Source organism: Heterobasidion irregulare (genome assembly GCF_000320585.1).
Source record: "Heterobasidion irregulare TC 32-1 unplaced genomic scaffold scaffold_09, whole genome shotgun sequence".
Taxonomy (NCBI): Eukaryota; Fungi; Basidiomycota; class Agaricomycetes; order Russulales; family Bondarzewiaceae; genus Heterobasidion; species Heterobasidion irregulare.
The window spans coordinates 499,752-525,659 of NW_009258205.1; the positions used below are offsets into that span (position 1 = coordinate 499,752).

Sequence of the window (25,908 nt, forward strand, 5' to 3'; positions counted from 1 at the left end):
GTCCCCCTGACCCGTGCCCCCGCACACAGACTCAATGTCTCCCCCGCACCCGCCTGCTCTCTCCATCGACACAGACCACACCCTCCTCGTCCACCCCATGGACCCCTCCCCCTCCCCCAGCCTCTGTCCCACTCTGCTGTCCTCCACCTCCCTCGCAACCTCCCCCTCCTCCCTCTCCTCGTACCCGAACACCCCGCCAGAGGTAAGCGCCGCCTCCACGCCGCTCTCCTCCCCGTCGCTCGAAGCACCGCCCCCCGTTGCCCGTCAACGCGGCGTGTCAAGTTCAAACCAAAAACGCGCGTATCGCCGCGAGGCCAACCGCCTGGCATTTCCACCCGGTATCCCTCGCGATATGCTCGTGTCCTTCAGCGCTGTCCCAGACTCCAAGCCTGCCTATCCCTGGGCTCCCGACGGCGCATATACCCACTCTCCTCTTGACGAGGACACCGCATATCGCCACTTTGGCGCGTCTGACGAGATCGACAGCGACGGCGACAGGTATGACTACGACCTTTCGTCCAACGCGTCGTCCAAGTCCTCGCTCTCTCCTTCGCCATCGCTCATGAAGGAGCTCTGGAACCGCCGCCGCCTCACGTCGCCAGATTTCCCCTTTCTTGCCACTGGCCCTCCGGAAACGTTCACCTCCGAGTTCAGGGTAAAACTCTCGATTCCGTACGTCCCCAAGGCCGCCGATCTCCCTGCGGCCACAGACCAATACGGCCAGGGCGATCAGCCTACGCCCACTTTTTTGTCCGCCGAGCATGGTCAGCCCGTGGGTTGGCCTGGTCACGAGATGCACCAAACTTCCCCTGCCCACCAGTATCATCAGCAAATGGGCATGCCCGACATTTACCCTTGGCCAGGGTCCGCATCTGCGCACGAGCAACCTTCACACCCCATATTTTATCCCCCACCGTCGCATCCCCCACCCTCGATGACCCTGCCCTGTCACTCTCTATATGCCTATACACCGCACGGCGCCTACATAAAGTCTTCTCTGGACCAGTCGCATACATTCGCCTTGCGTTCTGCTCATAATTTCCCGACGGCCTCAGGGCCAAGCCCACACCTTTTCCTCCCGACAACCCACATACCCACTGATTTGCACTTATCAAAGGCACGGTACGGCCTCGCACATCACCAGCACTACTCCGATACCGAACATCTTCACTACGCGAACACTCTCGCGGTCTGGGGCCTATCGAACCCGGCTTCGGCTCATCCCGCTTTGCTTGCACAGGCGCCTCTGTCCGCAGACCCAAAGCCGAAAATGCACGCGTGCAACCTCTGCCCGCGCATGTTCAACCGGCCGAACGGGCTCGCAATTCACGTTAAGTCTCATAAACGTAGGGCGGCGCAATTACAGGCGCAGGCGCAGGCCGAAGCGGAGGCCGAAGCGGAAGCGGATGCTACTGGTGCGAACCATCAGCGCGGCGAGTATGACCAGGAGGACGAGAATCCACGGAAGCGTGCGCGCCGAGCGAAGAGCGAGGAGCTCGAGCTCATGGACATAAGTCATGGTACGGAGGTGCAGATGCAGAACGTCGATATCGACGTTCAGACCGCGGGTGATAGCAACGTGGAGCGGCTGGAGTATCATGGGTTTCATGTACTTCCTGGAAGCTCTGAATTCTCGCTCTCGCTCCCGGTCCCGGCGCAGTTCAATTATAGCCGTCCACGGTACCCATCTGCAGTATGTCATCCCTGTCCTATGCGCGCACCTCCGGAATATCTGGTACTGATTGTTTGTTTTCGCGTTTGGCTTGTCGTAGAGCCAACACTATGCGATGACCGCCATTGAGGGCGCTGATTGTCCAACCGCGTCTGCGCTGTTCGGCGGTGTGACTCCTCCCTCAGCCGCATTAGTTGGTGTCCACGGCACGCCATCAGGAATATCCATGCCGATGCCGGCACCAGTTCCAGTGCCAGTGAATGATGTGGATGTGGATGTGGATGTGGATGGGGGACCTGTACCGTTTCTCACGCCGCTGCAGGGCTTTGCGACGCTTGAAGCGCTGCCGTTCATGCAGAGTGTGCACAGTTGAGGTGTCCACTGCCTCCCGCGCTTCTCTTCCCTTTTTTCCGCCCCGCCGAGGATCTTTTTCAAAAAGTCTTCCACTTCTTTTTCCTCCCTCGATTTTTGTATCGCAAAACTTGTAATTTTCTTGTATTAGGTATATCCTCATGGCCTTGTACTCTCTCTCGTCACTGTGGTGTCTCACTAGGACTCATGTCGTCGCATCTGCACGCCTCCCTCCCCCCTCCCATCCTCGCATCACTGGATATGTTCTTTCATCCATGTTTCGGCTTCGATTTCGCGCGCTTGCAAACAACCACACATACTGTACCGAACGCGGCTCTACTGTAGCTCGCGCATATAACCATACACGCATCACGGACTGTGGACTGTGGACTTTTGTGTCGTCCTTTATCTCATATCGTACACCCGTTTATTACTTTATTTCTCCACCTTATTTCTGCCCATTTTTGTTTCCTGTGGCTTGTTTTACCGTTTATTGTTTTTGTACTTATTATTATCTTTACCACCTTGTCCCTTGCCTTGTCGTTAATCCTGTACATAGTGGTCTGGGGCCCACGCGCTTGGCTGCGTCTGAATTATCCATGACAAGGCCCAATCGGTCATAGGCGTTTGTCAATGCGGATGTTGTCTGGGAGAAAATCACGGTGAGCATGTTCTGCATACTGGTAACGACACTCACGAGTATGCAATTGGGCTGTTGAATCTGTCATGGTTGAATAGCGACGTGGAGAGGGAAGCGTCCAATAGCGGGCGCAGTATAAGTGAACCCTCCACAGTCCCTCTACCCTCGTGCACTGTCGACTATCTAATATGCTACAGTGACCTCTGGCATTGGTGCTCACGAAACATCTTCACAGGGATAGATCCGCTCAAAAGACCCATTCGGCGCAACGTATCAAGGGTTCAAAGTTTCCTATCGATGGACTATTCAGCGAGGCAACGACGCGTCTTCGCACAGCCAAGAAAAATCAATCCGAATCAGGATCACACCTCAACGAAGAAAAATCGATAAAAATCGATAAAAAAAAATCCAACCGTCGCACGAGTGTTCAGGATGCTCGATTAACATAGGGCATCGCGCAGAGACAGCTAAAGAATCATATTACAATTTTTGTCTTCATCTTCTCATAAATTTCCTCCTCTCAATCGCAGGTCCCAGCATTCCCGCTGCGGGTGAGGCTAGCGTGAGTCTCCAAGTGTCGGTATCCAGGTATCTTTCAAGCTTCAAGGCTATTCGGTAGGCTATAGGCTACCTACTTTACATTCCATGCGACCAGCACTCGTTCGAGCTTACTCTTTCTGTAATTTAGTGTGGATCGGATGCATTACGCTGTCAATGCACTCGCGTATCTTCTATTCCATCTAGAACAGCTCATACCGCTCATGAGCGCTTACTCTTCTGAGTCGAGTCATCCAGACCGCTCCGATATGTATTGAGTTGCGACGCATTTACGAAGAGAGCCTTGTTATGTGATCATGGTGTAGACTGCATAGCACTATAGCAGGTGCGCATCCTTAGACGGCGCCGGCAACCGGGCGAGCGAGCTCGGACCGCGTCCTCTCAAGGTAGTCGATCTGCTCCTGCACGAACCGGTCTATAGCATCCGGGTCGACGATCGCGGAGCCCCCACGGCCGTCTGCATCGTCATCGGCGGGGAGCGCTGCGTGCCGCCGCTCGAGGTCTGCCGCGAGAGCGGCGAAGCGCGAGGCGAGGAGCTGCGTGCGGTAGAGCGTCCATTGGTAGCTGTCGGATTGAGGGGACGGAGGGGGGTTAGTTCAGTTTTGGAGGTATGGGGCTGTGGGAGGGGGGCTACTTGCTTGATGCGGTTCGGTTTCGTGATGGGGTGAATGGTGGTGAGGACTGACGTCGGGAGTACGTTGATGCTGAGCGGGTGTGGACGGGAAAAGGGTGTGATCGTACCAGATGCGTCTCTGATCAGCGAGTCTTTGGCCCGGAAGGACGTGACCATCGTGATCCGCTATCAGAGCGACCGGACATCAGCCAATAAGCAAGCAGACCACTTCGAGGGAGGGAGGCACCTCCGGGGCGTTGTACGATCGGAGCGCGACGTGCTTCACGTGGCGGCCCTGCAGGACCACGGCGCTCCCGACGCTCGGCCCTCGCACTTTCGTCACGCCGCCGTCACCTCGCTATGTGTGTGTGAGTGAGTGAGTGAGAGAGAGGGTCAGGTCGGTCCCGCCGGGACACGTGGATAGAGAAGCTTTGCTCGCCTGCAGCGCCGTCTCCCCGCCGATCATGTTCGACACGTCTGAGAGCATAAGCACGCAGACAAACGGGTAACTGTCGCCCAACGGAAGAACACAAGACGGCGCCGGAAGAGGGGAGGAGGGGCGAGCCAGCGGAGAGCGTTAACGCGAGTGCGGGAAGGATCAGGATTGACGGAAGGATGCGCACCTGTCATGGTGCCAGTTCACGACGTTCCCGTCGGAGAGGCCGAGATCAGCGTCGGCAAGGGCTTTCAGCTCCTCTGCGTTGGCTGCCGGCATCGCGGGTTTCGGGTCTGGCCCGCTGAGTGCTCGGATGCCGTGCTTGCCCGCGAGCCCGACCTGATGGTTCGTGTGCCCGAGCTCCAGGTCCATGCTGAGCGCATGCGTCGTTGCACCAGAGGGATCAAGAATGCAAGCGGTGAGCGATCGATGCGGGGACGCAGAGAAGGCGTGGAAGGAACATGCATTGGCACCAGCTCGACTCCCGCGGCGTCGCTCACGATCCGTAGCACTTCGGGGTGCGTCCACACCTGGTGCACAAATGGCGCGGCCTCCCTCGGGAACTCGCGGCTCTGGCACGGCGCGATGTAGCTCGAGACGGTGTACTTGTCGATGACGTCTTTCGAGAGGATGTCCCTGCGCAGCTCGCGTACGCCCGCGAGTGACATGAGGGGGAAAGGCTGCGTCACCGCGACGGGAGAGATGCCGGCGTCGGCGGGAAGGCCGATGTCGGCCATGGTGAGCTTCGAAGAAGGGGGCGTGTAGGCGAGGTGTATGGCGGGATCAAATACGACGCTGGAGGGCGCATCGTCGCTGATATGTGCGGACGAAGCCAACGCGGTAGACAGAATAGTAGCAGTGGTGCTCTCTGTTGTCGACATCGTAGAGTGCTGGTACGCTGGGGAGATGGGATGTGAGAATAGACTGTTAATAAGACCTTCGGAGTTCCTCCTGCTAGCTATATACCATCCAATTCCTGACCCCTTCTCAACCTAGAAATACGCGCATTTTCGGGACCCGGTGCCCCACGCTATCGTCAACGAGAGAGATTAACAATAGCCAGAATCGGTGCTTATCGATATCAGCGATAGCAATACATCAAAGAGGATCGAGACAAGGCGAAAAGAACACGCGGCTTGAGATTTGAGTCCTCATGGGAATATCGGCAAGGCGTGGGCCTGTTCGCATCTTGACAATATATCAGAAAGGCGCGCACGCGTAGCGGTCATACAGCTGTCTTTTACAAGAGTCGTTCAGCATGTAGGAGGCTCCATCGCACGATCCCTGGTTTCTTATTTAGACGATATCAAGGTTAGATAAGGGTATCAAGAAGCGACAACTCACAGGTGACCAAGGTCGCATGTCCCAATGCTTCCGGAATAACACGTACGTAGCACATATTCTGTGAAAAAGTGATAGAATGGAAGTGAAGAGTAATTGTCTTATGATCCAGCGAGTGCTTGAGAGTGCGTTCATGAGACTTTGCGTGCAAGTTTTCTTTACGGATCTGCGGCCCTGCGAGGTACATACGAGTGGTCGACCTTGATGACGTCAAGACGACGAAGACGGTCTAGGATATACAAGCAGAGGAAGACAGTTGATGGACACAAGTGACGAGGCACGTGCGATGGAGATGAGTGTAATACACGCTGTATGAGAGTTTCCGATGCGAAATATACATACAATACGAAAGGGCCTGAGGAATGAGACAAGTCGTCTATTGAACATTCTGTTCGCTTTTCACCGGAGTTAAAATTAGAGGCATCGACGGCTGGGAAGTCCCCTCCAGGACAGGTCCCGTGAGTCCTCCCATCACCCAACCTATGCGTTTCTTCGAAGCAGAGAACCGGATGGCAGGAATCAAAGAGGCAAGGATAACCTCTGAGCGCGTAGTCAGTGCATCGCAACGGAATTAATTCAAAACATCCACTCACTCATTTCCAGCTGAGAAAATTTAAAGCCGCTAGTCACGAAGCAAATGTTAGCCAAATCAGATGCTCCTTTTGTCGTGGCAACATACATGCACGAGCGACCACCACCCAAGAATGTTAACCTGCGACGTTTGTTAGCATGACGAGACCTACCTTGATGGGGACAAGCAGGTAAGAACGTACGTGTTTGAGTAGATCCCCGGGATGCGAGCGTCTGTCACCGACGCGGGCAGGGTCGAAAGCCACCTTTCGGGTTTCCATTCCATCACATCTGGGCCCCAGATGCCTGGATCACGGTTGACTGCGATGATGCTGACGATGATCCCTGTATTCCTGGGAATCGTGATTTTTGAAATTTCAGTTCCATCGACCCCGGTTATGGGCGTCCCCAAAGGTAGAACTACGTCCTGGCGAGTACTAGAACGCTTATCAGCCGTCGATATCGCATCGAGAGAAGGTAAGACGTACGTTCTATTTACATACGGGACCGGAGGATACCTGGATAGAAATAATTTGATTCAAGGTTTCGCTAGCAAGGTTCTCAATTGCTTACAGTCTGAGCGTTTCCCTGCATACGGCATCCAAGTAAGGAAGGCCATTTAGACTGTCGAAATCCAGGGCGCCTTTGGCTGCAGCCTCCGTGAGTTCGGCACGAAGCTTCTCTTGGACTTCAACATGTTCGCTCAGCAGATGGAGAATGCGGGCGAGTGCAGATGATGTCGTGTCCATAGCTGCGAAGATCAGAACGCTAGACAGATATCAGCCGAAGCTCTCGAGATGAACATCGTGATAGATACTTCATTTGAGCTAGCAGCTCTGATTCGGTAAGTGAATCTTCTTCCGAAGCAGCCAGGTTCGCTTTCACTAAGTGAAGTACTCTGTCAAGCTATGTTGGGTCGAGTGAGGAAAGACACATACATAGGATGCTCATGATGTCTTTGCCCTCTCCTATTTGTGCAAGCATAGCCTCGTCACCTTTGTTAAGAGCCGTCTTCTTGATCTCGAAAACTTCCTTAGCCGTAGTGTCCATGATATTGACGATATTAACAAGTTGCCGGATGGTTTTTTCGGGAATTGCTTCCGCAATAGCCCTGCGGAAAGCGGCATTTCCAAACTTGACAGCCCAAGGTAAGAATTGCCCTATGATCATGATCGGTGGCGAGTTGATGGTAGGCCTATTGATATGATTGTCCCGTCATGAATACGAGTCGACCATGATCAGGTAAGTGGTGCGCACCATAAGGTTTTCGCCGCATTACCATACGAGTTCTCGATCTTGTCATTTAGGCTATCAAAAGAGTATCCAAGCCCTCCTTGACCGATGATCTCAAGCGCAGCACGCGTCATCCAGTCCATCATATCAACCTCTGCCGAACAACCCTTGGTCATCCGAATAAGGACATCTCGAAGCTAACCAACCATAAGCTCATCTTCAGTTGTTATGATGTTGAGTATCTTACCTGATGAGAAATTCGATGGAAAGTTGGCATCATATACCGCATATGGCTGCTGGAAAAGACAGGGTTCAAGAGCTTCCGTTGTCGCTTATGATGGTCGCCTGGAGAATCGGGTGAGTTTTGTGAAGGAGTGATTCTTACCTCGTTCACATACCTAAGGTCGATGCCAGTCCCATGCCGAATATGAGTCTATTCTGCCTATTGAAAACAATTCCAGTCTCAGTTTATCATGTCGCAAGTCAAGAGACGTACTGGATGAAATGCGACGACTCTTCAAATATGTGCTGATCTTTGACCAAGATATTATGAAGAGCTCTGGTATCGCTGACATATAAGTGTGCGTCCTGAGCATCCGCTTCGCTTGAGCATTGCTAACATTGTGTCATAAACTCTCCCAGCTTACTCCTAGGATTCCATCGAGCTTGACGACTTTGCCGTAATTTGCTGCAAGATCGGCATGAAACTTCCAACCTTGTTGACTATATACCTGGCCCATATGACCTGTGAATCTGATAAACGACAAGTATGGAATCGAGAGAGATATCAGACTAACCTGTCAATAACGACGGGCTAGGCGGGCCTGCGATTTTACGCAGAGGGGCTTGTCTATTCCACCGATTCATCAGCTTCCACAGAACCCATGAAGCAAAGAAGAAGGCTGAGATCACTGTGATCATGTCAGAAATAAACCTGTCCGTAGCCGGAGCGTGGCTAGCTGTTAGAGGAAGTAGACGATGTCGGCCGCTGCAGATAGCCTTCACCGATTCTTTATAGCAAGTGGTTCCGACCTGCTGACACCGATCCTTCGAGGACATTCCGCAAACAGGACCCTCGAACCATAGCGGAAAGACAAACACAGGCGTTCGACTGGTGGCGGAGGGAGTAGAAGCAGCGGTATCGCCGACAAACTGACTGTTCATGACGAGATCTTAGCGACGTTTCTAGTACCCGTGCGCTCCGTCGCTCCATGGCCACTGCTTTTGGGCATGGAAGCCTGGGTGAAGTCAACAACTTCTTAATATGACGCGTCGATATCGCCGATGCGACGGGGATAGACGCATGCTCTATCCATGGTATGTTAGCGCCGATGAGATGGGGTCGACTACTCACTGCAGACTAGATGAACTGAGGGTAATGTGGACGCCGTTTGACATGAACTCGATAATGTCACAAGCAGAAGCTCGCATTTTTGTCGATGCCAAATGGGCCTAGCAACTGCCAAATGGGTCTACTTGAGCCTACTTGTTGCTAATCCGCTCGGAGTGTTCCGTGGGGACCTCATCGGCCTTCCGTTGGTCATTTGGTTCATATCCATCTTGAAAGCGGAACGAAACTAATAGGCGACACCATAGAAAGGAAAAAGTCGCTGAGAGTCGCTGAGCAACTCTGCAACTCCGAAATCTACGATTATGTAAATGTCTTGGCGGTGAAGCTGTTCTACTGGATTGCTTGGGAACGTTCTACATGTTCACCGCGATTACGGGACGTCTCGGAGCTCATGATTTTATGAGTTGCTCGTTTTGTCTCACTCTGAATTGGGCTCTAAAGTGTCTCTGCAAGCTTGGTGTGAAAATGACAGGGTACGTCCAATTATCATAACTGTCGTGCTCTAGTATCTTAACGTTACCCCTCTTCGCTCCTATACAGCCGACCTTTGGTCATCTACGAGCGCTGAAGCGCGAAGCGCTGTCCATAATGGATCCATCAGCAGAGAACCTGAATGGCTGGAGAGGCTCACCATAGACGATGTACACGGGTCTTGATCAAAACTTGTCGCAGGCCTCGTGAATGCCATGCTAATAAGTTTCAAGCAGAAATTTTCAGTCCTGCGGTGCAAGCTGCATGCTACAGCGCTCATGTCACATCTCGGTCTTAGGGCGACATGCTGCAGGCTACAACTGGAGACCCGATTCACCTATAACACGGTCCTGGTACGGAACTGACGCCGTCGGAACTTCTTCCGGAGAATATCAAGTCATCCACTACACATCTGAGTAATCACTCGACCCTTCCTGTTTCGCACTCGGATTCAGCGATAGAATCCCTTTCTAGGATTAAGTCTAAAAGAAGCCACTTACCTCCAGGGGGCCTCTTATGTGCCGCCGGCGCCAACCTTGCCACTTGCATTGCGCCCCAATCCGACATATACACGATGGCGCACACCGAAACCCGACGAGGATTCGTGCGCTGAACTGTCGAAATATCTCGGCTTAGAATCTTGTCTATCCTGTCAAGCGATTAGTGCGCACGCCGATACACGTCGGAACGTACAGAGGCCGATATCTAGTTTCTGACAAGGCTTGTCCACGGGTTATCTCTTGGATGCCGGAATGAGCAAAGACGTACTCCACGCACGTATCGCGTGAGATCACTGACATAAATAGAATGGGGTGCGCTGCTTATGCATGAGCGTTGGTGTTAGGGCTTCCTCATGTTCGGTCCGTGCCAGGTACTCCCCAAGTTCGAAGTATAAATTAGATAAAAGTTTGCCTGGGTAGACTTGGTCCCTTGGCTACCCTCCGCTTGGCTAGGTGCGTAATTTCAGCGACTCAGTTTCGATAGGTGAATCCCAATCCTGATAGACTTTTGTTGTGCTTGCTGATGGCCGCACTCACAAGGCACGTCGCGAGGTAGGCTGAATGCATCGAGTCGCATGCGTACCCTTGGCCACATTTCTGCCGCCTCCTCTCCATGCGCAGCTTCCGATTGAGGCTCGCTAGTCAGCTGTAGACCCGAACCGATGGGAAGTCTATATTGGCAGGGGAGACTCGATATTCACCCGTCAGTCATTTTCGCGTGTGGAAATTCACTGCGGCCGACTTCGTTGGCTCTAGATCCGATATCTCACCTCACAGTGCGCACCTAGCAGCTCGTTCCCTTGACCTCTACAATCATAGCTCTGCGTTTTTCTCGCATCCTGCAATAGTTCTCACACGGATGGACGTCGCTCAATATTTGCTCTTCGCAGTTCCGCATTAAAGATTTCTTTTCATGTCGGCGTCGGCGATCGCCGACTTGCCCAACCTTGGATTTTCGAATCCAATTACTTGATTAAATCATCTTGGGCCCAGGAATTGAATGCTCGGTTGCCTACACATGCCACTGCTGTGTATGGGCATTGTTGCATCATTGTAGGGCTGACGCCGGTGCATAACCAACAACAATAACAACATCGTCGTTGTTGGCATCGTCATCTTTTAAGAATTTAGAGACAAAAAGCACAACGACGGGTGATAACAACCATTGCACGCGTTCAAGGACAGCAACAATAAGTGTATCCTGGCATGGTAACATTCATCCGTCTCAACGCGTACGCGCGCATACTGCAAGGCAATGAGATTTGTGAGCTAGCATAGTTCTAGTGTCGCTTTCTAGATGCGACCGACGCAAAAAATCAAGTGGCCCAGGTAATATATGATTAGCTCGCGTGCAGTAGACTCGGGATTCGGGTCGATCCGGGGTGGGACAGTCTATCAGTCGAACCCACGACGCAAATAGGAGCAGGAGTCAGCAGACGACGACGAAACGGTCACGAAGAGGGTTATTATGAGTGCTTGCAAGTCCAGTGGCCGACGGCTAGAAGTAGGCGCCGAGCGAGGGGGTTTCATGGACAACTGAGGGGACTGTGAGCACGGGGAAGCCCCTGAGAGTGCTTGGTGTAGACAAAGGAAAGGATGAGATGGTGTGCGAGGAGAGCCACTGGCGGGTGTTTGTCCCACGCGGGTGGGTGTTTGTCCGGGATTGGTCGCTGGGATCAAACGAGAGACGGTCGTTATCGGTCTTGAGCGCAACGCCGAGACCCACCGCCCCATCGATTTTCTCTTTTTCTGTCTTTTTTCTCTTTTTCCCCCATCGCTCCCCGCAGCCGGCTCTCTTCCGAGCGGCCAGCTTGCTTTCCTCTCTCCGCTCTCAATTTCACACAAAAATACCGACTCAACACCTAGACTGTGTTTCTCTTCACACCAAACAACAACACCGCTCAACGTCCTCCGCACCTCTTCTTCCGTCTTCCGCATATCCTTATCCCAGGACCGCTTTGGACTCCGCATCCCGCTCGCGCCACAACCCTCGCTAGGCAGGATACGACACACGACCGTTGCTACCGAACCGTTCACAATGGCTGATAATGCGACGGAGATCGATCTTGACTCGGTCATCGACCGCTTGCTCGAAGGTGAGCTGTCCTCCTCACATCCTCTGCACCTCCCTCGGCGTCATCCTATGCCACCCCATGTCTTCGGGCGGGCCCACACCCGTCGTGCTTCGGCGAGATGCTTGTGATTCGTCATCAACACACTCCCGCAGTAGGGCCTCAGCGAAAAGGGTTTTCTGGCCAAGCCTACGTGGCTATACGCCTCCTATCCTTCGAAGCAACAAGGAGAGCGTGCTACGGACACCAGCGGGGAGACGTTGCTCGACGTCGCGCCAGGCATGGGGTTATGTAACCGAATGGCATGCTGGACCGTTCTGTTTGTCATACCTGGTTGACACCCGACATCTCCTCTGCACGCCGCTATCTGTTAGCTCTTGGTGACCATTGGCACGCTATGATGCCACTCCCGGATCCACAGACTCATCCATGCTCTTTTTTATGCACCAGTTCGAGGCAACCGACCAGGGAAACCTGTCCAACTGCAAGAGTACGAGATCAAGTACCTCTGTACCAAAGCCCGCGAGATTTTCATAAATCAACCTATCCTGCTGGAGTTGGAAGCGCCCATCAAGATATGCGGTTCGTCGTTAACCTGGAGCTGCGCGCTCTTATTTCTCTGCAGGGGTCCTTACACTCCTGCATAGGTGACATCCACGGTCAATACTATGATCTCCTCCGACTTTTTGAGTACGGCGGCTTCCCGCCAGAATCCAACTACCTCTTTTTGGGCGATTATGTCGATCGGGGGAAGCAGTCGCTCGAGACAATCTGCCTGCTCCTGGCATACAAGATTAAATACCCCGAAAACTTTTTCATCCTACGAGGCAACCACGAGTGTGCGAGTATAAACCGGATTTACGGGTTTTATGACGAGTGTGCGTGTCATCGCCATTACTGGTTTTTGAATACGCTTTTTGGGCGGGTCTGTAGGCATGAAAGCTGACTGAACGATGTCACGCAGGCAAACGGCGGTACAACATCAAGCTATGGAAGACGTTCACAGACTGTTTCAACTGCTTGCCTATCGCTGCTATCATTGATGAGAAGATCTTCACAATGCATGGTGGACTCAGTCCGGATCTCCAGTCGATGGAGCAAATCAGACGAGTGATGAGACCCACGGATGTGCCGGACACAGGTGCCCATCTTGTTGATATCATGATGGTGGCCTTAGCTGACAGGTTGTCTTGATTGCATGCAGGTCTACTTTGTGATTTGCTATGGTCCGACCCAGACAAGGATATCACGGGATGGTCAGAGAATGATCGAGGAGTCTCGTTTACGTTCGGTCCAGACGTTGTCTCGCGATTCTTGCAGAAGCATGATATGGATCTCATATGTCGAGCTCATCAGGTACGTAGCGCCATCTTTGATGATTCATAGCACTTACAATTGTGGCTGTTACTCGGGGCTTATTTCGCCGATCATTACAACAATTTCCTTGTTCCTCGCATGGCGTCTCGGTTGCGCCCTCACCGTTTTCCACCACCCACCCCAGGTCGTCGAGGATGGATACGAGTTCTTCGCAAAGCGACAGCTGGTCACGCTATTTTCAGCGCCAAATTACTGCGGAGAGTTTGACAACGCGGGCGCCATGATGAGTGTGGATGAGACGCTATTGTGTTCCTTCCAGGTACGTCTACCTTCAAATCACTTTTCTGTGCTCACTGACACCGAATTCAGATCTTGAAGCCGGCCGAGAAAAAGGCCAAGTATCCTTATGGAGGGATGAATATGGGACGACCAGTAACTCCGCCGCGTAAACAGAAGAAGAAAGACGGCAAAATGGGCTGAGCGCCGCATGGCCACACCTCCCCGACGCGCATCGGATCGAAACCCATCAATCGCGCTCCCACGTTTTGAGTCGTTTTCTTTTTTATTTCCTTCAGTTTCGTCTCCCCGATCTCGGTTTTTGTCGTCATCGTCTTCATCTTCGTCGTTTGCGGCTGGTTGGTCGGTTTTCATGGTGTCTGTCGGGTCAGGTAGGTGGGCAAGTGGGCGGACGAGGATGGATGTGGCGTAATCGGGATATAGGCGGTCGGACGAGGCAGGACTGGGAAAGTGGGTGAAAGGACGCAAGACGTGATGGGTGCATATAGGGGTTTTTGTGCGGTGGGGATATTGTTGGAGGCGGATGGGTGGGCTATGTCGGACGCGGTGGCGCGAAGAAAAAGTAATGACTGGAACGCGCATGGACAGCACAAAGCACACATAGGATCCATTCGACTCGAATATCACGTCCGTTTGTATTTTCAGACCAGACCGCATCCTCTGCCCTCTTTTCGCTCCGCCACGTTATGCACACTGCCTGGCTCCGCGCGACGCGGCACGGCTCCCCTCTGCGTTGGAATCTGACGCTTTCGCTATTTCGCCCTACCTCTGTCTGTTTGCTCACCGTCTGGTCTGTGTATCGTTCGTCTTGGCGCAATGTCTGAACCTCCCTTGTTTGTCCCCATGTCTTTCTAGTATCATCTCTCTTCCCCTTTTCTCCCCTCTCCCTACCTTCTTTCCTCTTCTTCGATGCCGACTCGACCCTTCTTGCCGCGCTCCTCGCCACCTCCCAGATGATACCATAACCAACCCCGCTTGTCCATAGTGTCTCGCCAATATATATATGTTCCTATCGCACTCGTTCTACTCCCCGCTCGCGCTCTGTACATACGCGAGTCCTTCCCCCCCTCGTTCCCCTGTCTTATTCTTTCTCCCCCTAGGTGTCAGTCTCGTTTGTCCCGCTCTGCTGCTCTTCTAATATTGCGACTGTGAGATTACTAGGTTATCGGCCATCTTGCTACCTTTACGCGTGCAGTATTTCATTTCATCTACATATTCGTTCGGCGGCGTTATATTCGGCGTTTTATAGAGTGGATGAGCGTCGCTGGTGCTGGTAAGTAGACGCGGCTAATGGTATCGGCCCTCTGGGCAGAATCTTGTGCTACATCAATCCAATGTTTATCCGACAAAAAATGGTCGAGGGTCGAGGAAGAAAGCGTGAGTGCGATATCGAGATCGACCAAAGCCACGTGAGCCGTGAGAATGACAATGTATCGCCGCTTGCCCTTCGGCGGCCCTCGACAAGCCTGGTTCCAGCAATGTATTTTGAGAGACATCCTTTCCACCCTACATGCTCGTACTACCAGGTCACCGCCTGACCGGATGGACTACATAGAACGCGAACATTCATCGAACATCCGGACACTATGGCAAAGGCATCTTGTGACCTGAAATGCACAAAAGCCAGAAGTCAGGTCGCCAACCTTCTCAAACTAGTAATGTCTGTCAGATACGGGTGTATTGTCTTCCTCATTGCGCGCGCATAAACTGGCCAGACCAGACATCCATCGGCTCTACTTTTTTCGGCCCCCCAACCATGTCCACCGCCGCCCTCACTGCATCCCGCATTGCAATCACCACCGCCCTCTCCTGCTCGTCTTTCACGAACTCATCCATCTCCTTCTCAAAGGCCGGATCCAGCACCGCCTCTACCTCCCATTGCCCGTCCGGCGTCCTCGCCGCCGGCTTGAAACGGCTCTCCTTCACCAGTTTCCATCCGCCTCCCTTGGGTGACTCTGCGGCGCGCACGATGGTCGCAGGCGGGAATATTGTGCGCACGTTCAACGTGGCCCCGGGGTTGTGGTATTCGAGCGCCGCCTGTGCGAGCGACGCGAGGACGTGCCCGTGCGCCTCAGGGTCGGAAGCGATCAAACTCCATTCCGCGATGCAGAGACGTTTGGCGTGCGGTGCAAGGGCAGCGAGGACCGCAGAAAATACGGACGGGGAGGAGAAGTACCAAATGGAGAGGGAGAATACGACGACATCGTACGGCTCACTGGTCGGCTTCAATGTGCTAGCACCAGAGAGGAAGGCGAGCGGATCGGCATGGACCCAGGTGATGCGGCTGCCGAGGCGGCCGGCGGAGAGGCGCGCTTGCGCTTCGCTGAGTGTAAGTGGCAGGCCTGCAAAGACCGAGCACGATGGTGTCAACGATTATGAGTCGGCAACAAGCCTCAGCATACGATGGGCTGAAGCTCCAAGCAGCAAGACGTACCGTAATCGAGCGATGCTGGATCGACGCCCGTGACATGGCCGTTCTCACCGACGAGCTCTGCAAGTACAGCGGTGGTATCTCCCTGGCCGCACCCGATCTCGAGGACACGCGCGCCGACGGGAATGTCCCACTGCGAAACAATCGCAGCGCGGTGCGCGGCGGACTCCAGTTGGACCTCAAAATACTCATCGGGAATAAACGGATCAGAGACGCGCTTGGAGAGGGAAGCGGCATCGTCGCGGGCTGCAGAGAACGGTGAGCATCCTTCTTCCGCACGACGTCGCCGACTTTGGCTTACCGACAACTATGAGCAAGATGATGATAATTGTTCACGGAGTTCACAACAAGCGATTCTGTCAGTGCCATGCCTGAGTACTAGGAGCGTTATTAATTTTACCTCGGGCCTGCGCACCCACGAAGAAAGCGAAGAGGGTGACGAGGGCGCGGAGCTGCATGGCGAAGAGATGCAAAAAGGCCGAGGTCAAAGCGGACGATGCAAGTCAAGTAAGTCACTCAGGAGCGAGACGATAGGTTCCTCTAGCCTGCCCCTTAGGCGCGAGCGAGTCCTAGCCGGCCACCTTTATGCGATGCGCACATATTGGCGTTTTGCTATTGCGGCGAATCTCGTGACCTTCTTTCGTCTATCGGCGTCATCTCAGTGCTGATAGCAGCGGCTGTAATTCCTGTGACGACCATAGGGATTATGCGCCACGCGGCTGCGTTAGATCGGAAGGAATGGCACCGAAACGCTTGTGAAGATTTGATTTGCAACGGAGCTCCCAAAATGAAATCAGCGTGGAGAACTCGTGGAGAACAACACTAGACCATCGTCGTTGGGGTTCTGACAGTGTTCCGACGCGTTACTGCTCTTCTCTACCAATTGTGTTCCGTGCTTACCGCTAGCTGAGGCAAAGTGTGGAAAGCGACACAATACACACAGAAGGATTGACTTTCTCATACATACACCACATGCGATTACCTCCGAATGCCCTCTCCAAATTTACTCTCGAGCATCCCCTCTAATTCTACAACGGGATAATTTAGTCGGAGACTGACAATTCCTTGATCCTCCGGCTTCCTCCGGTAAGTCCGTGATATTTCATATAGCATATCAAAATCCATAATTCAACTTGTCCAGACTTGTAGAGACTTGTCCTCCTCGAGTCCTCGAACTGTCCCCGTCACAGCAAAATGTAGGATATTTGTCTCGAGCCTGTTGGTCACCATCGCCAATCCTGTATCATGGTATTTCCGAGCCCCGACAGGGTCGAAACAGTCGAAATTCACGCGGATCCTGCAACCATCCTGCAGCAATGTGGGATGACACACCGGAACCCATTCCTGCCCGTGTCCGCGGTGTTGAGGTCATAGGAAATCAAACTTTATTGCTCTTCCCTGCACTGCACCGCACAACCTCTGCAAAAATTGCTCTAGATTGGCGAGTGCCGGGCTATCTAGAGTCTCGAGCGTCAAATTGGCATTGCATCTCATGTCGGTTGTATGTGCTTTTCCCAAGCAGGCATATTGTTTGATGGAGACTTGCGACGAGAAGAAAAAAACACCTCATCTGGCCTCGAACGATCTCAATCAGACCCGAATGTATCCACCCCCGTGTCGCGATCCATGGGCGACAAGGCATACGAATACAACGGTGGCGCGGTGGGGTCGAGTGTTTGCGTCACATCATGACTTCCACTGAGAATAGCGTCTCCTTCCGAATCTTCTAATGACGGAGCCCCCACGCGAGGGAGTACGACGACGGCCGTCGTGATTGCCGAGATCGCAAGCCCAACCGCGCATACCAGCGAGACAAAGTCTCGCGCCGATACGCCCGTCAGCAGGGACACGACGACGAACACGTTGAGCGGGACACGGAAGAGCGCCGACAGCTGATGTCCCGGGAAAATGAACACTATCAGCCTGGAGCAGAAATGCGGAACACAACTGGAACAGAGAGATATGCGAGACTTACGGTGGCGCGGTACTCGTTAGCGATGAGGGACCCGCGGAGCATGCCTTGCACCGGGTAATACATCCCTATGCACGCCTCGAACATGCAGAATGTCCAGAACTTGACCATCTCCCCATTTTCTCCCATAACGTGCCCAGCACTCACGCTCACGCCGAATGCGATGGCCGACACTGCGCATACAAGCGAGCTCAGCTTCGCGTGCAGCGTGAGCGTTGAAGTATGCTGCATGTGTGACGGGGGCGGGTGGTGCCAGTGCAAGGTGATGAATGTGTATAGGAGCGAGCCGAGCATCATGGAGATCATGAAGGCAGAGAAGACGTAACCGAGAGGTATAGAATCAGGTGTGCTTGAGCATTCCTTAAGCGCAGGAACCCAGATGACAACGAAGAGGTACATAGACCCTTCAAGTATCGTCTGTGTGAATCCGAGGACAAGTAGCGTGGGGTCTGCAATGTAGACGCGCGGTGAGCCAGCCTTTGAATCTAGCGAAATGAAGGGACGTACCGGCGACTACGATCTTCCATGCTGCACCTAAGCGTTTAATCTGGAAAATATCGTCGGTCGATACGTGTGCGCCACCACCTTCACCATAATTTTCGCCCCAAGTCCAACTTATTACGACCCAAGCCAACGCGAGCAATATACCGCTTGCAATAAACGGTGAGCGGTATCCGCCTCCGTTCCATTCCACCAGCTGATTCGAAGAAAGCTATAGGCAGATTCAAAAGTATACGCATTTATGAATGCATCACGCAAATTGACAAAGGAGAGGACGTACGCCAGCAGCTGCCGCGACAAACCCGTTGACGAGCGTTGCACGACCCATGATGGCGCTCAGGTCCTCGCTACGAAGCGCGGCTATCGAGCTTGCCGAGACAAGCCAGCTCTCAAAGGCAGAAAACAAAATCGAAGTTGAGATGCCGCCGAGGACACGGGCCAAAAGCGAGACAGGCAGGGAGGGAACAAGAAGTAGGCCACATGTGAGCGAGTACGTGACACAAAATGTAAGGCATAACCGGCGTCGGCCACTGGATAATATGTGGTGAGCAGGGGTAGCATCGAGACAGAAAGGGAGCTGTAAGGCGCTCAAGATGGTAATTGAAGATGCCCATGCAGTCATGCATGACTGCATAACATTCATTTGGTGATTACGCCACTTTGCTCATGCAAGAGCTCATGTTGACAACGTATCTATGATGCACAGGAACCACACTCGTGTACGCCAAAGGCGAAGGCAAATATGCTGATAAAGACTCACTATTGATCTGCCCATACCCCAACAAGAGGTGCAGAGAGACCCGCGCTCACAAAGCCTGTGACAAACAGAACAGCGACAATCCGTTCGGGAAAAGCATACTGTTCATGGTAGAGCGAATAGACATATGGACCCTGCAACCAGTCCGCGCCTGTTGTCCCACAAAGATGTGTCAGATGGACGGGTCAAACCCTCACGATCACTCCTTCCAATGCTCAATACAACGGGGGGCTGACGGAGAACGCACCCATGACAATCGCGTAAACCGTCAGATACTTCCTCATCAGGGTACTTAGCGCGCCCGTCGGCGTGCTAGATACGCTCTTGTTGTCTTCATCCTCGAGCGAATTGTCGACTTCGGCCCCAGCTACTGAGGTTGGATCCTGAGGCTTGTCTCTCGAAGAGACCCATCGTTCAAGCAGCAGGACGACAACGCATACGACAATGAGAAGCACGAGCTGGCGCTCGTAGAAGTTGGACATGGCCATTTACGTGTTGCCTGGCAAGGATAGGTGGAAAAAGGGACAGGGAACCTTGCTTGCAAGGTCACATCGTTCATTTTGAGCAGCAGTATGCTCGAGCGAGGCGTTTCGGTATTCCTCGGACAAGCCAGTCAATGGTCATTAGCAATCTGACCAGCTCACCGGAGCGCGTCGCGACGGATCGCAATGGCAGGGACCCGGTGCTGAATTACAGTCGCAATTGGAAAGTCTCTCCTACGAAGAGCACGGAAGAGCCAAGCTCTGCGCAATTCGATCAAATCTGCGGTTCAAGGGCAATTTGACATCAACGTAATGAAGTAGCAGCAGGTAGCTCTCAGGTAGCCTCTTTGTGTACGAACAGCGTCCTTTGTGACTTATGCGGCGTTCATATTCAGCGTTCGACGTTCAATACCCCGACATCACGATTGACCCTCACATCCTGAAGATCTCCCAACGACGCGACTTGCATCCCGCCCGCTCGCACGAAGTGCGAATGTGGTGCAGGAGGTATGAAATCGCACCCCACTAGCCTGCTAACTGCAATCTCAGTTCGGCCACTACTCGAGTAGCGTGCGTACTTCGGACGTGTTTCACACATGTGTTGTCAAGCGTATGTGCTCCAATTCCATATTTAAGCATGATGTCTCGCACAGACCCTACCCTACCTTACCGCTCACTGCGGTAGCCTCGAAGTGGGGAACAATCTGACCTCTGTGAGACCACAAAAGATAATCGTGCAGTGCTAGACTGACCTAAAGAGATCCTAAGCCATTGTACTAGACTGGAGCAACCTGAAAAGCAGGGATCAATGTCGTCGAAGGCCACGTGGAGCGAGGCTCGATTTCAGCAGGCTATTGACATGGGGATTGCGAATCCCGTCTCCTCTTATCCCGAGTCCTCTCCTGCTACTTCCTATTTTGTTCTCATTGAGAAACGAAATCAAGACGGTGGGCAATGTTTTGTAAGAGTCTGTAATACGGTCGGGAACTGTAGCACTTTTTTCGATAGAGGGCAAATTTTTCATATGCTCATGATAGTGACTGTGCACGGGCCGTAGCTGGCGAGGACCCCCGTGAATCACGCCAGAGGTCCGAGCTGGGTCCGGGGGGAGAATGGGTACATCAGGAAAAGCGCCTAAATCTGGCGACGCCTGGCGAGGCCGGCGAATCCCGACATGGGCTTACACGGGCTTGTCAGCCCGGGTATGTTTTTTGAGCTCTCCCCAGGCTTCCCCAGTCGACGTCTCTACGCGGTCTCGTACTGGTCGGTACAAGTACAGTACAGCTACGAAATGCGAGGCTTTTATGGCTCCAACCAGCTTGCTACAGCTACCCTCGCGTGAAAACAACTACTAGGCCATGCAGTTCTATCGACGCACAACAAAAACAAGCACGGGCGACAAGTTAGGTGACCTACAGTGGGCCGTAGCCTTCACGGTCTCGAATCGCCTCGTCGTCGGCCTCGTCGTCAGTGTCCCCGCTCTCTGATCCCTCGTCCGCAGCATCCTCCGAGCCGCTCCCATCATCGGACTCGGACTCAGACTCGGACTCATCTTCGGACCCGGACTCGGACTCGCCTTCATGTTCGCCCTCGTCCTCTTCCTCGTCCTCGTCCTTGTCATCATCGTGGGTGTCGCTTTCCCCCGCTGTTTCACGGCTCTTACCTTTTGATATGTTCTCAGGATCCTCCGGCATACCCGAGTCCTCGCTGTCTGAAATCCCCCCTCCTTTGTCGGCAACACCGTCAGCATCACCCTCTGTTGACGGCATGTCCACGTATAATGTCGCTGTGGCATTGGCAGTGCTCATGTGCGCGTCGTTTGACGCTACGTCGGCTTCGGCAGCGCTGACCGTGGCGGCGTTCGTGTTGCTCGGGCCATTCAAAGGTGCCTCGTGCTCTTCGGTGAGATCCTCGGGGTCAAGGGTGTACGTATCCTGTTGGAGGTACTTGTCAACACTGCGTGTACCTCTATGGCCTATTCCGCCACCGCGGAACCTCATAAACATATCACGGTCGGCAAACCTGGTGCCTGTCAGTCATGACTCGCAAGATGAATAAGAAATGCGTACATTCCGACATAATAAAAAAGGTAGTCGGTCTCTTCGCAGCGCTCGTCATACTCATTTTGATACATCCATTCAGGGTCTTCTTCGTCATCATTCCCGTCAGGTTTGTTTTCTTCATGTTTTCTAGCAATTGAATGCGCTAAAAGTTCGGACGTGCGACCGTAAGCAAATCCCGGGATCATATGAACACCGCGGATCACATCTTGAGGATTAACAAAACCAAATGCGCTCGGGTCGTTGCTATCGACAAAGCCAACACGATGTAGGCGTCTCGCGGCCCATCCACTTGGCGAGCCCGTATCGCGGCCGAACCAGCGGACCCAAAGGAAATCAAGCCGTCTAGGTTCAGGCGACAGGGTCGGGTGCGTGACGAAGACATGGTAGATGCCGATGACACGGGCATACCAGTAGGGGTGCGGAGGGGTTGCGTCGCCGTCATCTTCATGCGACAGTAGCATGATATCGGCATGACTGTGCGTGTTGATGGAATCCTGGGCTCGACGTATATCATATGTCGTGTAGTTGATCCGTACAGTGCTGTGTCGGTAAAGGCGGTCATTATCGAACAGAATTTGTCTCCGCTCTGCATCTGTGAAGCTGTGCTCGTCACCGTCCCAAATTTTGCCTAGTAAGTGTGCAAGCAGGTGGTCCCGAAGACGCGGAAGAAATTCGTTTAGAAAAAAAAGCTTGTAAGAGGTGAGAATGTCGATCGGGAACTATACATGCATACCTTGAGTGCAGGGTCCCCTAGGTTCTCGGTAAGCCAAGGGGTGATGTAGTCATACTCTTTGACAGACTCAGCAATGTGATGGTGTATTTCTGGCCGTGTGCACAGGAGGGCATCACCACGAGCAGTCAACTTCTTACCACCAGGGGCCGGGAGGGGTTGACTGGAGGCCATCATGCGTTCATTTACTTTGCGCACAGCATGTTCTCGGCTCTCATGTTGTGCGAGCTGCTTCGTGAACTGGTTTTTGTTTGTCCTTTTGAAGCGGCGCTTTGAGTGGCGGTGCTGAAGTTCTCCCTGCTCGTAACAAGTCAGCCAAGATGCTTCAAAAAAGAGGCTAACTTATGACTTGCGATGTATATGAATCTGTCGTACCAAAGAGCCGGATTGTCTTGGCGTAATGCCCAAGCGCGTGATTCTTGTATGTGGAAATGTTGAAGTCCTTCCGTCGTTTTCCTGGCTGTGTGAGTTTTTTCTTCTTTGCACTGAGTGCCGTTGTTTTCTTTTGTTGGTTCGCGGCCTTGGCAACTTGCCGTCGTACACGGCGAGTTTCTTCTCCTGGAAGCTCCATTGTCTCATAGGATGCGCAGGTAGTAGCTTTGAATTTGCGCATGTGTTGGCTGAGTGCTGTTGTCGCCAACTCGAGAGATATCAATATTGAGTCAGTGTGGAGCCGCAGCTTAGCGTAAGCATGCCATGTTGCAAGAGCAAAAAGCAGGTCCATAACAATGGCATGGTGGGGTACAGGTAGCAGGCTGTCAAAACAAGGAATGGCACACTGCAGAAATATATAAACACTGTATAAACTGAGGGAGCATGCATGAACATGTACCTGAATAAGATCTTCGAAGTCTCGTGCAGCTGGTTTCTTCATGGCAGATGCATTGTTATGAAATCTTCGGATGGCGTCTACACTGAATGTTGGAACCCGTCAGTATCTATGATTTGTTAATATCCACCAAATACGAGTACGTAACAAACATACCGCTCATCCAAGTGCTGAACCTGGTCACCACCCTCAGCGTACAAGATACGGATCAGGTGAGTAAATGTGGCTTTCCAAACGCCAAGTTCAAATTCATGCAAGAGATCAACAACAAACATCCGGAAGAAATTTGATCCAGATTGATGGAATCGGTGCGAAAATATATTCTGTACACAAAATGAGCAAATAACCAAAGATGTTCTATGAGATGACGCACCCGTGTCGGAGTAAGAGAGTGATTGCCCAGGACCTTGTCGACTCTCTTACTGTCGACAGGAACTCCATTCTGAAAGATGATTTTACGTGCAGTTTCTAATTCAATATGTCGGATAGGGGTGTCAAGGCGGATGGCTTCACGCCGCCGTATATCCAACTTAGAGCCCATTTGTGAGATCTCGCTCTTCTCGATGAGGCACTGAGGACATGGACAGGTTCCAAGGTACTTAATTGTGGCGAGGAGGACTCTAGAAGTATGTTCATCATCAACAAATATTGTAGACCGTGTGAAGACTTACTTCTCTGGATAGTCTGCAGAGTATGTCAGGAATCGCAGGAAAAAAAGGCGCCAAACATTGTCGCTGCATAGAATCTTCATTCCGTGCTTGTGCGCCTTCATGAATTCTTTATCTAGTAAGTGCTCCCAGATTTTTTGCATGAGTTCGCGCTTGCAGTGAGTGATAACCTTTGAAGATGCTGTTTCTCCGTAGACCTTTCTGTAATATTCCTGAATCTGGCTGGGAAGCTGGACAAAATTGAGCGGAAAATAGTATGTCGTGAGTGTAGAAACATACCGAAGGAATGTAGGCCAGATGATGGCATGCATGAGATGTTGGCTTTCCACGAACGTACTTTGATTGGTTTCCGAACGAGACGTAGATTGGCCAGAGCGATGCATCCCCAAAGCTTGCAAGATGTGTTGAATCGGACCAGGCCATCAATGGGACGACGACACGTTCGAGATCGTCACCGGGTTCATGTGGCAGCGCGCAGACCTCCTTGTGGGCCTCAAGCATCGCATCCGAGGAGTAGATCTCGGAATACACCCGCTCACGTTTGCCATTGTCTGTGACCCAGAATTGTTCAAAGGGGGTCATGTGGAATGTTTGCGCGACCGGATCTGACAGGGTTCCTTTGATGATGTCGATGAGACGGCGGTGATGGATGTCTTTCACCTCAAACTGAGGGGCAGCTGACTCGCTCGGGAACTTTTTGCCCGTCTTGGGCAACCAAATTTTTACAGACACCTTGAGCCATCCATCCTCGCCTGAGAACGGATTGTCAATGTCATTAAGATAACGGTCAAGGCGCTCATTTTCTTGGTTGAGGTTGAATTTCACGAGCTCCTTCACATCAAATCGAGGATCGCGAAGTGCCTCTACCAATCGATTTGTCTCACCAATAGATTTATCAGAAGACCCAGAGTAGTGCCAGCCAGCAATTTTGGCTGAGCTGTAGTTTGAGAATGGAAAAAACCAGTCTTTTGAACCATTGATCCCAGAGTTTGTCTCGGGGCCACGCGAAGCGGCCGTTTGATTAGTCTGAGCAAGAGTTGGAGTGTCACAGATACTGTCAAGTGAAAATGAAGATTCTGGATCAATCGTTGGCTGTGTCGGGTAGCGACGGAAGAGTCCAAAACCATTTGGCTTCGTGATGATAGGCTTCGGGGGCTCTGGAGTCGAAGCGGAGGGGTGCAATTGTTCTGCAGAAGGTGGTGGCGGCAGAATCAATGTCGCATCTGCAACGCCAGGATTCTGTGCACGAGTTATATTTGGAATATGCGCCAAGGGAGTCGGCGCGACTGGCACAAAGTCGTCAAATCGCCGAGGGAAATGCACAGCATGTCCAGAATGGCCCGAGTGAGTTGATGAATCTGGGGCTTGAGAGAGAGGCTGGGGTAGATCTGAAATGTGGATTCTCTGATTCTCTACATCCACGTACATATCGTTCTTTGGATTGAGAAAAGGTGAGCTTGTGCGTCCATCCGCAAAGTATGTATACTTACATCGAGATCCCGCACCAACTGTTGTGAGCTCCCTTCTCCCTTGTCTCTGCCATCTTCAACACATGCGCGCTTTGTGACTTGATCAGCAGTGGTTTCCTCATCCCATGTGCGTTTTCGGGTAATGATACCCTTGACATATTCCAAATAGGCCATGCAAGACCTGATATGCCGTTTGAGGCCCTTTTCGGATTTGAAGTCATCGCGCCTGCATCCCTGGCAGAGGTGGGGAGCCATTGAGATAATGTATCGAGGGCTGAACACTGAGCGAGGGCTGTAAATGTGATTCACGACGAGGTAAGTATTTGCATTTGTTTGTATGTCCACTTGCACCGTCAACGATGCGACTTACCTCTCTCTCTCTTTGGTGGGGTACCACACGTAGCTGCGCCCACAAGGGAAGTGGCCAGATACCCCACCCCCACAGCATTCATACCATGTCCAACGACCGCTCTCCAGGTCGACGCCAAATTTTGACTAGACTTGACCAGTGATGACGAGGCGCTCAAGACGATGCAGCGGCGGCTCTAGGACCTCCCAGGACCCTCTCGCAAGCTTGCTGAGCA

At 52.6% G+C, this 25,908-nt stretch overlaps 10 protein-coding genes across 10 annotated transcripts; 4 read left to right on the forward strand and 6 right to left on the reverse strand.

Annotated features, from left to right (window-relative positions):
- Nucleotides 1-34: 34 nt before the first annotated feature.
- HETIRDRAFT_107505 (uncharacterized protein) lies at nt 35-2,045 on the forward strand (the record flags this gene model as incomplete). The annotated part of the gene is made up of 2 exons (XM_009551584.1): nt 35-1,693; nt 1,773-2,045. 2 exons carry the CDS (start codon nt 35-37, stop codon nt 2,043-2,045), a joined length of 1,932 nt encoding a protein of 643 aa, XP_009549879.1.
- A 1,395-nt stretch (nt 2,046-3,440) lies between these two features.
- On the reverse strand, nt 3,441-5,174 carry HETIRDRAFT_435834 (uncharacterized protein). Its single transcript, XM_009551585.1, has 7 exons — nt 4,736-5,174; nt 4,458-4,643; nt 4,274-4,343; nt 4,082-4,192; nt 3,963-4,020; nt 3,860-3,902; nt 3,441-3,785 (listed from the first exon to the last, which is right to left on the reverse strand). The coding sequence occupies exons 1-7, from the start codon at nt 5,149-5,151 to the stop codon at nt 3,557-3,559; spliced, it is 1,113 nt and encodes a 370-aa protein (XP_009549880.1). The 5' UTR covers nt 5,152-5,174; the 3' UTR covers nt 3,441-3,556.
- A 728-nt stretch (nt 5,175-5,902) lies between these two features.
- cyp47 (cytochrome P450 monooxygenase 47) lies at nt 5,903-8,335 on the reverse strand (the record flags this gene model as incomplete). Its single annotated transcript, XM_009551586.1, has 14 exons — nt 5,903-6,151; nt 6,205-6,233; nt 6,291-6,323; nt 6,385-6,618; nt 6,670-6,699; nt 6,755-6,949; nt 6,999-7,065; nt 7,120-7,376; nt 7,439-7,611; nt 7,662-7,759; nt 7,813-7,856; nt 7,911-8,002; nt 8,062-8,159; nt 8,212-8,335. The coding sequence occupies 14 exons, from the start codon at nt 8,333-8,335 to the stop codon at nt 5,988-5,990; spliced, it is 1,638 nt and encodes a 545-aa protein (XP_009549881.1). The 3' UTR covers nt 5,903-5,987.
- A 3,114-nt stretch (nt 8,336-11,449) lies between these two features.
- On the forward strand, nt 11,450-14,745 carry HETIRDRAFT_441426 (uncharacterized protein). Its single transcript, XM_009551587.1, has 7 exons — nt 11,450-11,832; nt 12,259-12,390; nt 12,456-12,686; nt 12,773-12,949; nt 13,013-13,164; nt 13,310-13,444; nt 13,495-14,745. Exons 1-7 carry the CDS (start codon nt 11,775-11,777, stop codon nt 13,603-13,605), a joined length of 996 nt encoding a protein of 331 aa, XP_009549882.1. The 5' UTR covers nt 11,450-11,774; the 3' UTR covers nt 13,606-14,745.
- Nucleotides 13,897-14,166, forward strand: HETIRDRAFT_326147 (uncharacterized protein; the record flags this gene model as incomplete). The annotated part of the gene is made up of 1 exon (XM_009551588.1): nt 13,897-14,166. The coding sequence occupies one exon, from the start codon at nt 13,897-13,899 to the stop codon at nt 14,164-14,166; it is 270 nt and encodes an 89-aa protein (XP_009549883.1).
- On the forward strand, nt 14,426-14,703 carry HETIRDRAFT_163845 (uncharacterized protein; the record flags this gene model as incomplete). The annotated part of the gene is made up of 2 exons (XM_009551589.1): nt 14,426-14,533; nt 14,584-14,703. The coding sequence occupies 2 exons, from the start codon at nt 14,426-14,428 to the stop codon at nt 14,701-14,703; spliced, it is 228 nt and encodes a 75-aa protein (XP_009549884.1).
- Nucleotides 14,746-15,111: 366 nt separating the features above from the next.
- On the reverse strand, nt 15,112-16,311 carry HETIRDRAFT_453968 (uncharacterized protein; the record flags this gene model as incomplete). The annotated part of the gene is made up of 4 exons (XM_009551590.1): nt 15,112-15,764; nt 15,857-16,099; nt 16,155-16,160; nt 16,269-16,311. 4 exons carry the CDS (start codon nt 16,309-16,311, stop codon nt 15,112-15,114), a joined length of 945 nt encoding a protein of 314 aa, XP_009549885.1.
- Nucleotides 16,312-17,676: 1,365 nt separating this feature from the next.
- On the reverse strand, nt 17,677-19,379 carry HETIRDRAFT_20681 (MFS sugar transporter; the record flags this gene model as incomplete). Its single annotated transcript, XM_009551331.1, has 6 exons — nt 17,677-17,745; nt 17,829-18,274; nt 18,333-18,537; nt 18,607-18,856; nt 19,087-19,234; nt 19,331-19,379. Coding segments are annotated over 6 exons (1,167 nt in total), but the record flags the coding sequence as incomplete, so codon positions are not given.
- A 1,598-nt stretch (nt 19,380-20,977) lies between these two features.
- On the reverse strand, nt 20,978-24,437 carry HETIRDRAFT_326078 (uncharacterized protein; the record flags this gene model as incomplete). The annotated part of the gene is made up of 9 exons (XM_009551591.1): nt 20,978-21,587; nt 21,635-22,317; nt 22,362-22,658; nt 22,708-23,136; nt 23,191-23,272; nt 23,344-23,510; nt 23,561-23,807; nt 23,859-24,085; nt 24,135-24,437. 9 exons carry the CDS (start codon nt 24,435-24,437, stop codon nt 20,978-20,980), a joined length of 3,045 nt encoding a protein of 1,014 aa, XP_009549886.1.
- HETIRDRAFT_107512 (uncharacterized protein) lies at nt 24,434-25,579 on the reverse strand (the record flags this gene model as incomplete). Its single annotated transcript, XM_009551592.1, has 2 exons — nt 24,434-25,289; nt 25,346-25,579. Coding segments are annotated over 2 exons (1,090 nt in total), but the record flags the coding sequence as incomplete, so codon positions are not given.
- Between the last annotated feature and the right edge of the window lie 329 nt (nt 25,580-25,908).

Excerpts from the sequence above, each read along its gene's own strand:
- HETIRDRAFT_435834 (XM_009551585.1), bottom strand. The coding sequence starts at position 5,151 with ATGTCGACAACAGAGAGCACCACTGCTACTATTCTGTCTACCGCGTTG. Across the intron at positions 4,021-4,081 it reads GATCGTACAACGCCCCGGAG|CGGATCACGATGGTCACGTC; the intron begins GTGCCTCCCTCC and ends TCGCTCTGATAG. Across the intron at positions 3,903-3,962 it reads GCTGATCAGAGACGCATCTG|TCCTCACCACCATTCACCCC; the intron begins GTACGATCACAC and ends TCCCGACGTCAG.
- HETIRDRAFT_441426 (XM_009551587.1), top strand. The coding sequence starts at position 11,775 with ATGGCTGATAATGCGACGGAGATCGATCTTGACTCGGTCATCGACCGC. Across the intron at positions 12,950-13,012 it reads CACGGATGTGCCGGACACAG|GTCTACTTTGTGATTTGCTA; the intron begins GTGCCCATCTTG and ends GATTGCATGCAG. Across the intron at positions 13,445-13,494 it reads CGCTATTGTGTTCCTTCCAG|ATCTTGAAGCCGGCCGAGAA; the intron begins GTACGTCTACCT and ends CACCGAATTCAG.